This window comes from Chelonoidis abingdonii, chromosome 11 (assembly GCF_003597395.2).
Source record: "Chelonoidis abingdonii isolate Lonesome George chromosome 11, CheloAbing_2.0, whole genome shotgun sequence".
NCBI lineage: Eukaryota > Metazoa > Chordata > Testudines > Testudinidae > Chelonoidis > Chelonoidis abingdonii.
Window position 1 is genome coordinate 22,638,223 of NC_133779.1, and position 9,207 is coordinate 22,647,429.

At 60.6% G+C, this 9,207-nt stretch overlaps 1 protein-coding gene and 1 long non-coding RNA gene across 2 annotated transcripts in view; both read right to left on the minus strand.

The window, feature by feature from the left end:
- The window catches only part of ATP1B2 (ATPase Na+/K+ transporting subunit beta 2), a 19,702-nt gene extending 15,685 nt beyond the window's left edge, over window positions 1-4,017 (minus strand). The window contains exon 1 of the mRNA XM_032794537.2: window positions 3,753-4,017. Within this exon, the coding sequence (XP_032650428.2) occupies window positions 3,753-3,864 (112 nt within the window). The 5' untranslated portion in view covers window positions 3,865-4,017. The remainder of the gene's footprint in view (window positions 1-3,752) is intronic.
- A 4,280-nt stretch (window positions 4,018-8,297) lies between these two features.
- LOC142047434 (uncharacterized) overlaps window positions 8,298-9,207 on the minus strand; it is a 122,148-nt gene continuing 121,238 nt past the window's right edge. The window contains exon 3 of the long non-coding RNA XR_012656697.1: window positions 8,298-8,309. This is a non-coding gene — a long non-coding RNA (uncharacterized LOC142047434). The remainder of the gene's footprint in view (window positions 8,310-9,207) is intronic.

Below are 9,207 nucleotides of genomic sequence, written 5' to 3' on the forward strand. Positions count from 1 at the left end.
CCAGCCCCTCTACTCCCCAGCTACTCCTGGGTGTAAACCCAGAGTAACCCCCCTGTAAACCTAAAGGGGACGGCCATCAGCCCCTCCACTCCCCAGCTACTCCTGGGTGTAAACCCAGAGTAACCCCCCTGTAAACCTAAAGGGGATGGCCACCAGCCCCTCTACTCCCCAGCTACTCCTGGTGTAAACCCAGAGTAACCCCCCTGTAAACGTAAAGGGGACGGCCACCAGCCCCTCCACTCCCCAGCTACTCCTGGTGTAAACCCAGAGTAACCCCAGTGTGAACCTAAATGGGGTGGAGATTAGCCCGTGCTCCCCTAGGAGTAAACCCAAAGCTGAGGGAGAACACAGCAGATCTGGGCTACACTCTGGTGTAACCCAGTGTAAACCTAACAGGGATGGTGATTGACCCCTCTGCTCTCTCCTGGTGCAAATCCCGAGTAACCCAGCTGCAAACTTGAAATTGGAGGCATGGGAGAGCTGCCCTTGGTTATTGGCAGTGTAAATCCAGACTAACCCCTTTGTAAATCTGCCAGAGTCTGTCTGCACAGAACCGGCCCCCTCTGCCTGCAGCTACTTCTGAGCATGGGAGGGACGCAAAGCCAGATGAACAGGTGTAAACCTGTAGTAACCCTAGCACAAGCCAAAAGGTGACTGAAAACCAAAGCGTAGCCCCTCTCCGCAGAGGTGTAAATCCAGAGTAAGCAGTGAGACTCCAAAGGCAGCGGAGATCAGAGAGTGATCCGTTGCTCCCGGGTGTAAATCCGGAGTAACCCAAATGCAAGGGAGATCAGAGCAATGCTTTGCTCCAATTGTCAACCTGGAGTAACCCAAATGAAAGGGGGGGGCGGAATCAGAGCAGTGCATTGCACCAAGCTACTACCCGGTGTAAATCTAGAGCTACTCCACCGATCTCCAGCGCCTTATGGGTCGCAGGGAGTGACCCACGGCTCCCGGCGACTCCTGGGTGTCAATCCAGAGTAACCCCCCCTGCAATCAGTGCAACGCTCCTAGCTACCCCCTGCCCGCACACCAGCTTTCTGGGGAGGGCGGCAGGGTAGCGGGACTCCCCCCAGCCCCACAAAGCCCTCGGCCGGCGGTCCACTCAGAGCCCCTAAACCCAAGAATTGGCAGGGGCAGGTCATGGAGCCAGCGACACACAAGGAGCAGTGGGGCACCCCCGTGCCCCGCTCCCCCAGGCTCTGGGCCCCATTGTGATCCCGGGAAAAGACAGGGGAGGGGTTAATGTGGCCCCACATCTTGCCTCTGCCAGGCCCCTCCACAGGGCCCCCCCCCCACACTTCCCAGCCCTCCAAGCTCAGTCAGCACCCCTCCATTTCTGTCTCCCCACTCCGCCACCTGCCCCCACATCCCCCAGCCCTCCTACTCCATCACATCTACCTTCCCCTAACTCCCCCACCTGCCCCCAGCTCCCCACTCCACCAGCCCCACACATTCCCCCCTTTTTCACCAGCCCCACATATGCTCCACCAGCCCCTCAGCCCCCCCCACTCCAACAACCTCCCATCCAGCTCCCCGCCAGCCTCTCCCCACTCCTTCCCTCAGCCCCAACCTCTCTTCTTTCAGTCCCCTCCCCCCACTGCCCCCCCAGATCTCCCCCCACTCCCGCTCACCGCCAGCCCAATCGGGTCCGCCAGGCTGCCAGCTTCTCTGCAATGCAACAAGCCAAGACACTATCCCCCAGCCAGAGCAAGATGGGAACCCAGCCCCCCCCAAGTGTCACCGCCAGCCCCCCTCCCCCCAGCCGCCTGCTGCTGTGAAGGGGGGGCAGCTGCCTTCTGCAGTGAATCTAAGCCAGGATTAATTGTGAATCCTCAGGCAACCGCCCCCCGCCCCCAGATCCGGACAAAGCAAAGGGCAATTAATCCAGCCAGTGTGTGTGTGTGGGGGGGGGCCCTCCATACAGCTCCCCTGCCCCCCCCATAGCTGGGTTCCCTCCTCCTATCCAATCCCTTCTCACTCCCAAAAGATGGGGGGGGGGGTCAGGCCATAGGGAGGGAACATACGTGCAGGAGGAAAAGGGGGGTGCAAAGTGGGGGGGCAGAACTAACTAGGGGGAGGGACTGGCCAGTAGGGAGAAATCTGGGGGGGTCAGAGTGAGTAGGATAAGGGGGGCTAATTTTGGACGTAGGGGGCTAATGCCAGATTGGAGTGGGGCTGACCCCAGATGCAGGGGGGTTGATTGTGGATGGGGGGTTGATCCCAGATGTGGGGAGGCTGATCGTGGATAGGGGGGCTGGATAAGGGGGCTGATCCCAGATGTGGGGGGGCTGATCGTGGATGGGGGGGCTGATCCTGGATTTTTTCTTACTTCTTTACAAAAATACTCCCCCTTCCCTGTCCCCCTCGCCGTGGGGGGGGGCTGCATTGACAGATGGGGGGGCAGGCGAAGACTCATCCAGCTCCTACAGAAAGCTGAGTGACCTACTTTCCCAGCCGCCGGCACAGCACCATGAAACTGGGTGGGGGGGCCCGGGAGATTGATAGAGACAGGACAGGGGGGGCATTACCCGCCCCCCCATCCCCTGCCCCCTATATAGCCCTAGGCCCTGAGCCCTGTCGCTGCCCCACACTGATCTCCGAGGCCAGCCTGATCTCTGCCCCCCCATCACTGCATAGATAAGGGCAGCTGAATTTTGGGGGGGGGTGAGGAACAGACTCCCCCAAATTTGCTCCTTCACATCCACAGCCCAAGAATCCCAGACCTGGATCTGAGCTGGTTCAGCCCATTTCAGCCCTACTCCCGCCCCCCCATATGCCTCTCCATCTGCCCTCCTCCCCCCACCCCATATTCCAAGGCACCCCCCTGCCTGCCCCCCCAGGGAAATTCTAGTCCTGCATCTACCCCCCTCTTTCCTGGGGGGGAAGGGAAAATAGATCCCCCCCATTGATGCATGACCCCAAAGACACCCCATAACCTCTTGCCAGCCCCCCCCAACAATCCTCTCCTTTCCCCCTTCCTCCTCCCTGTTGCTTAGGGTTTGGGGGGACACTGCACCCCCATTTCAACTCCCCCAATAAACCCTTTGCCTGATTTCTCTCCCCGCAGCCATGACACCCCTTGATGACCCCCCCTTTCATCTTCCCCTCTCTACAGCACTCCCCCCACTAGAAACCCCATTGGGGGGGCCATAGGCAAGGACTCGCCTGTAGCCTGTGATCATTTACCCCCCCCATGAAACACCCCAAAACAGCTACCATTCTTAGAAGGGCTTGGAGCCTAGCCCCCTCCAATAACCCCCCCCCCATTTTAAGGCCAACAGACCCCCCTAAAAATACACCACAGGCATCACCCAAGGACTTCACTTTCTACAGGAATTTGGGTCATGACGGCGCCCATCCTCCTAGAGAACTGCCCCCCCTAAACAGCGCCCCCATGCACCTCCTTTTCGGGCTCTTCAAGGACACCCCAAGAATCCCCCCAGATAATCTACTCCTGACACCCCCAGGTAGATAAAAGGAGAGGGGGGGTTGAGGGTTCCTGCTAACGACACCCCAATTTCTCTTCCGTATCAACCTCCCCCTGTCCCCCTCCATTTAATGGCTCCTGCTAGCGACACCCCAATTTCTGTCCCATATCAACCTCCCCCCGGCCCCCTCGTTTTAAGGACACCCCAATTTCTCCTCCTAGATCAGCGCCCCTAACCCCCCACACACACTTCCCCTGCTTTTCAAGGGCTAAGCCCCCAATCGCCGCCCCCCCAGGCTCTGCTCCAGAGCCAGCCACGTACCCCAACTGCTGCCGGTGCGCCCCATAAATTGGTGGGTGCGCGGATTCCAGATGGCTTCTCGCCACTCCGCCATGACTTGCCCGCAGGTTTTCTTCTCTTTCTCGCTAGCCATGGTGTGGGGAGGGGGGGCGGCTGCTGCAGAACTGGGGGGGCTGGAGGAAGGACCCCTAGATCCCCTGGCCGAGGAAGGCGCTGCGGAGGGGGAGCGCTGGCTACGTAGCTACACCCGGGAGATGCTGCCCCAGCGGAGGATGAGCAAGGCAAAGCGGCGTGTGTGTGGGGGGGGGTATTTTATTCCGGGCTCCCCCCCCCAGCAGGCCCCGCCACCACGGGCGCTTCTGCTATGCAAATGAGCCTCCCAGGGGCGGGGCAGGGCTCATTCAGGTTTTGCGGCCGGCCCCAGGGAGCAGCTTAAAGAGATGGGCGGGGGGGGGGGGGAGTTCTCCCTTGCCCCTCCGATGAAAGGGGGATGTCCCTCCGGGTGGGCCCCTCCCCAGGACAGGGGAGGAGAGGGAGAGAGTTGGATAATAGATAGATCAGTAGGGGGTGGATTGGGCGATAGATAGATTAGAAGGGTGGATGGGGACTAGCTAGAGGGGATGTCTGGGGATAGATAGATAGATAGATAGAGGGTGTGTATGTGGGATAGATAGATAGAGTGTGTGTGGGGGATAGATAGATTACGATAGATAGAGGGGGTGTCTGGGATAGATAGGAGGGGGGGTGGGGCGGATGGTCAGAGGGGGGTGTCCTGAGGGATAGCTAGATCCATGCGCGTGGGGGGATGGATAGATAGATAGATGAGCGTGGAGTGCGGACGGATGGGTGGTGAAGTGGTGTAGGGGGATGGATTTGCTGGGTGCGGTGGATGAATGATGGCTGAAGGGAATGGATCGGATTGATTGGACGGGTGGTGAATGGATGGATGGTTGTCGGTGGGTGGACTCAGGGCTCTGCCAGGGGATGGTTGTGCGGGTGGCTTGGACGAAGGGGTGATGGATTGTAGGGCATGAGTGGATTGATGAATGAAGGGATGGATGGATGGGTGAACGGACGGGTGGGTGGACGAAGGACTCTGCCTGGGGACAAGATGGGTGGGTGGGGTGGTGTGGATGAAGGGGATGGGTGGAATGGATTGAATGGATCGGGTGGTGGATGATGGCGCGGGTCGGGGCGGGGGTAAGATCAGTGGGTGGATGAAGGGCTCTGGCCAGGGGACGGACATGTGGGTGGGTGGTGGGATTGGATGAAGGGTTGGATAGAGAGGTGGGTGGATGGAATGAAGGGATGGATGGATGGATAGCATGGGTGGGTGGATTGAATGGCTGCTGCTAGGGGACGGACATCGTGGGTTGGGTAGCTACATGGTGTTATATTCCCACTCTCCATCACCACACGTAAGCCCCTGTGATCCCACTGCTCTGGCTCTGGGGTTCACTCTCAACGTGCCGTGAGCTTGGGGTGGTTTCACCTGGAGCGGACCACATCTGGGGCCACGTGCATGTTACATGTACCATGTGCCAGGACACCAAGAGAGCCAGTGGCCAGGTCCTTCTAATCTCAACACCACACATCAGGCGTCACACAAACTGTCCACCAGACAGCAACAGGACCTGAGACTTGGAGACCCCAAGGAGTAAGATCAGAAAGCAACTCCATTGCCGGGCTGGGGGGCAGGGCCTGGGGGGCTGCTTTGGTTGTTGACACAAGGGGGATGTATCGTCCCGTAGGATGGGGGAATTCAATTGGTTTAAAACGAACATTGCGGGGCGGGGGTTGAATGATGGTCCTTGCCTGGGGCAATCAATGATACCATTCTAGGGCTGGAACGTGGGGGGACGGACGGATGGACGGGCAGCATCCTGGGCCAAGGTGGACAGAGGGATGGCGGGGTTGTTGGGCTGGGGGGTGGGGGAGGGTGCGTGTGGGGCTAGGTGGATGGATTGTGTGTGGATGGAGGGGGCTGGGCAGATGGGGGGCTACATGTGGGGCTGGGTGGATGGGTGAATTGAGGGAGGCTGGGCTGGTGGGGAGCAGAGTGTGGGGCTGGGTGGATGGGTGAATGGAGGGAGGCTGGGCTGGTGGGGAGCAGAGTGTGGGGCTGGGTGGATCGAGTGGGGCTGTGTGTGGGACTGGGTGGACGGATGGGCAGATGGAGGGGGTGATGGGTGGATGGGGGGCTGTTTGTGGGGCTGTGTGGATGGACGGATGGATGGGGGGCCATGTGGGTCTGGGTGGATGGACGGACAGATGGGGGGACTGTGTGTGGGGCTGGGTGAATGGATGGACGGATGGGGGAGTGGGCGGATGAGGGACTGCGTGTGGGGCTGGGTGGATGGATGGGCAGATGTGGGGCTGTGTGTGGGGCTCGGTGGATGAACGGATGGATGGGGGCTCTGTGTGGGGCTGGGTGAATGGATGGATGGTGGGGGGGTGGGCAGATATGGAGCTGTGTGTGGGTCTCAGTGGATGAACGGATGGATGGGGGCTCTGTGTGGGGCTGGGTGAATGGGTGGATGGACGGATGGGGGGGTGGGCAGATATGGAGCTGTGTGTGGGTCTCAGTGGATGAACGGATGGATGGGGGCTCTGTGTGGGGCTGGGTGTATAGATGGATGGATGGTGGGGGGTGGGCAGATAGGGGACTGTGAGTGGGGATGGGTGGACAGAGATGGATGGAGGGACTGTGGGGGGGCTGGGTGCATGGATGGACAGATGGTGTGGGGGCTGGGCCGATGGGGGGCTGGGTGTGGGGCTGGGTGGAAGAACCAATTGGCTGTGCTGCACAGCACACTTCGTGGGGTCAGCGCCCCACAGCTCTGGCACCAGGACACCCCCCATCCTCCGGCGAGGTCTGAGCCCCCCCAGCCCTGGCCCCGGGCTCACCCCTGCTCTGTCCTTGAGGCCCGGCCCCGGGCTGGCTAACCAGCAGGTGCAGACAGAGCCGGGCCGATAAGATCCAGGGGGCAGGGCCGGGACACAGGGGGCCTATTCAGCCCTGAAGGACGCGACCCACAGAGTGGAACGGTTCCCCTGGCATCCAACCAGAGCCTCACCCTAGATTTCAACAGGGGGGGCACCACCCCATAGGGTAGCTGGGACCTTCCCAAATGACCCCTCCAGCTCTGTGCCTGTGTCCCCCCCCCGCTCCCACTTTGCTCGCCCTCCATCTCCCATTCGGGGTGGGGACGCCCGTGGGACCTGGGGAGGGAGGGGGTCAGGGTAGCAGCAGAGAACATGAGGATCCTTCTGCTCAGAGGGCGGGGCCTTGAGGTGCCTGGGCGGGGCCTAGGGAAGGGGCGTGGCCTTGTCAGCTAGGAGGCGTGGGTGGAGAAAAGGTGAAACTGGGGCAAAGGTTCATCATTGAGGTCATGGTGGGAGTTAGCTCTGACACCCTGCTCTGACCCACAAGCCCCCACTCCCCTCCCAGAGCCAGGGAGAGAACCCAGGAGTCCTGACTCCCAGCCCCCCTGCTCTGACCCACAAGCCCCCACTCCCCTCCCAGAGCCAGGGAGAGAACCCAGGAGTCCTGACTCCCAGCCCTCCCTGCTCTGACCCACAAGCCCCCACTCCCCTCCCAGAGGCAGGGAGAGAACCCAGGAGTCCTGGCACCCAGCCCCCACCATTAGATCATATAGCTCAGTGTAGGATGGGCTGACCCAGTTCCCTCTGTCCCCAGGAGTGACCCCGTGGGTCAGCAGCTCCCAAAGCCACTTCTAGGGTGTCTGAGTTTCCTCCCCACACAACTGGGTCAAATGCCGAGGGCCTGATTCCCCGATGACTCAGATCGGCCTGGCTCCCAACCCTAATGTGCTAACCACTACACCCCACTCCCCTCCCAGAGCTGGGGAGAGAACCCAGGAGTCCTGGCTCCCAGCCCCCCCTGCTCTGACCCACCAGCCCCCACTCCCCTCCCAGAGCTGGGGAGAGAACCCAGGAGTCCTGGCTCCCTCCCTCTACAACCACTAGCCCCTACAGCTGCGTTTTATCATGTAACCTGGATTCTATCTCCTTCTCCCCCATATCATGGACATCTACCATCTGTCTCCTCCCTCCGGATGCCTGGGTCCCTTCTCTCCCCGGCACCCCCATCTCCAGACCTGGGGCTCTGCATCCCGCTCTGGGTACTTCGCCTGTCTCCTCTTCCACCACCCCCTCCTACCCCAGTTTAGGTTCTAGCCTCTCTCCTCCACCTCCCCGGACACCTCCCCACCCCCCTCCCAGACACCAGGGTGCTATGCCCCCTCCCCCTGCAGAGATAGGAGGGTGCCTGGGGAAAGATTCGCTCTGAGAAGTTTGGGGGCCTTGCAAATGGGCCTTCCTGACCCCTTCCCTGGTGCAGCAGGGAGCATGGGCATGAAAGCCTTGGTGCTCAAACCCTTTCGATCTCATGCCGGGGTGAGGGGTTCACAGTGGGAGCCAGGATAGTGGGGACTGGTGGGTCAGAGCAGGGGGGGCTGGGAGCTAGGACTCCTGGGTTCTCTCCTGGCTCTGGAAGGGGAGTGGGGGCTGTTGGGTTAGAGCAGGGGGCTGGGAGCCAGGACTCCTGGGTTCTCTCTGCCCTGACTCAGCTGCATAACCTTAGCCACGTCTCACCCTTTCCCCGTGCCTCAGTTTCCCCACCTGCGAAACTGGGCTAACGAGAGGCTGCCTGAAGGCAACTCATCTGTTCCGCGCGTACCCGCCCCGCAGATGGCTCCCCGTGAAGGGCCAGGCATCAGCCCTGCTCCCCTGACCCAGCGAGCAACACCCCCACCCCGCCGGTGTGAATCAGCTGGCTGGAAACAGCTGGTTTCTGGGGGAAGACAGGCCAGCCTGGATCAGTCGCATGCCACCAGGACAAACAAGTTTGGCCTAGATTCCCGGCACATGGCCTAGCACGGAGCTGGCCAGGGACCTTGGGGGCGGAGGGTGCAGCTGGAGTTTTGGGGTCCAGGGACTGGGGGTTCACTCTGGGTTTCAGGAGGTTAAAGGGGGCAAGATTCAGATTGGGGGAGGCAAAGGGTCAGGAAGGCGGATGGTGTTGAGGGGGGTGTCAGATTTTGAGGGGTTCAGCAGAAGATTTGGGGTGCAGGGTTGGGGTTGACAGGCCAGAAGGGTCAGCAGGAGTTGGGGGGCAGATTTTGGGGGGTTCCACTGGAGTTTTGGGGGTGAGGCGCTGAATGGAGTCTTGTGGGGCCACATTTTAAGAGGGTGAAGGGTCAGTCTGGGAGCAAGATGGATCATGGGTCAGGGTAAGATTAGTGGGGAGACTCAGGAGAGCTCAGAAGCAAATTTTGGGACTAGGGTTACAGGGGTCAGGGTGACCTGGTGGGGAAGGATTGGGGGACTCGGTGTGAATTTTTTGGGGGGATCATTCTGGGGGGGTTGGGACAAGTTTGGGGGGAAGGCTCAGGAGACTGTGGGGGTTGGCTGTGGGGGGAGAGTTGGGTGAGTTTTGGGGAGGTTTCGGGGA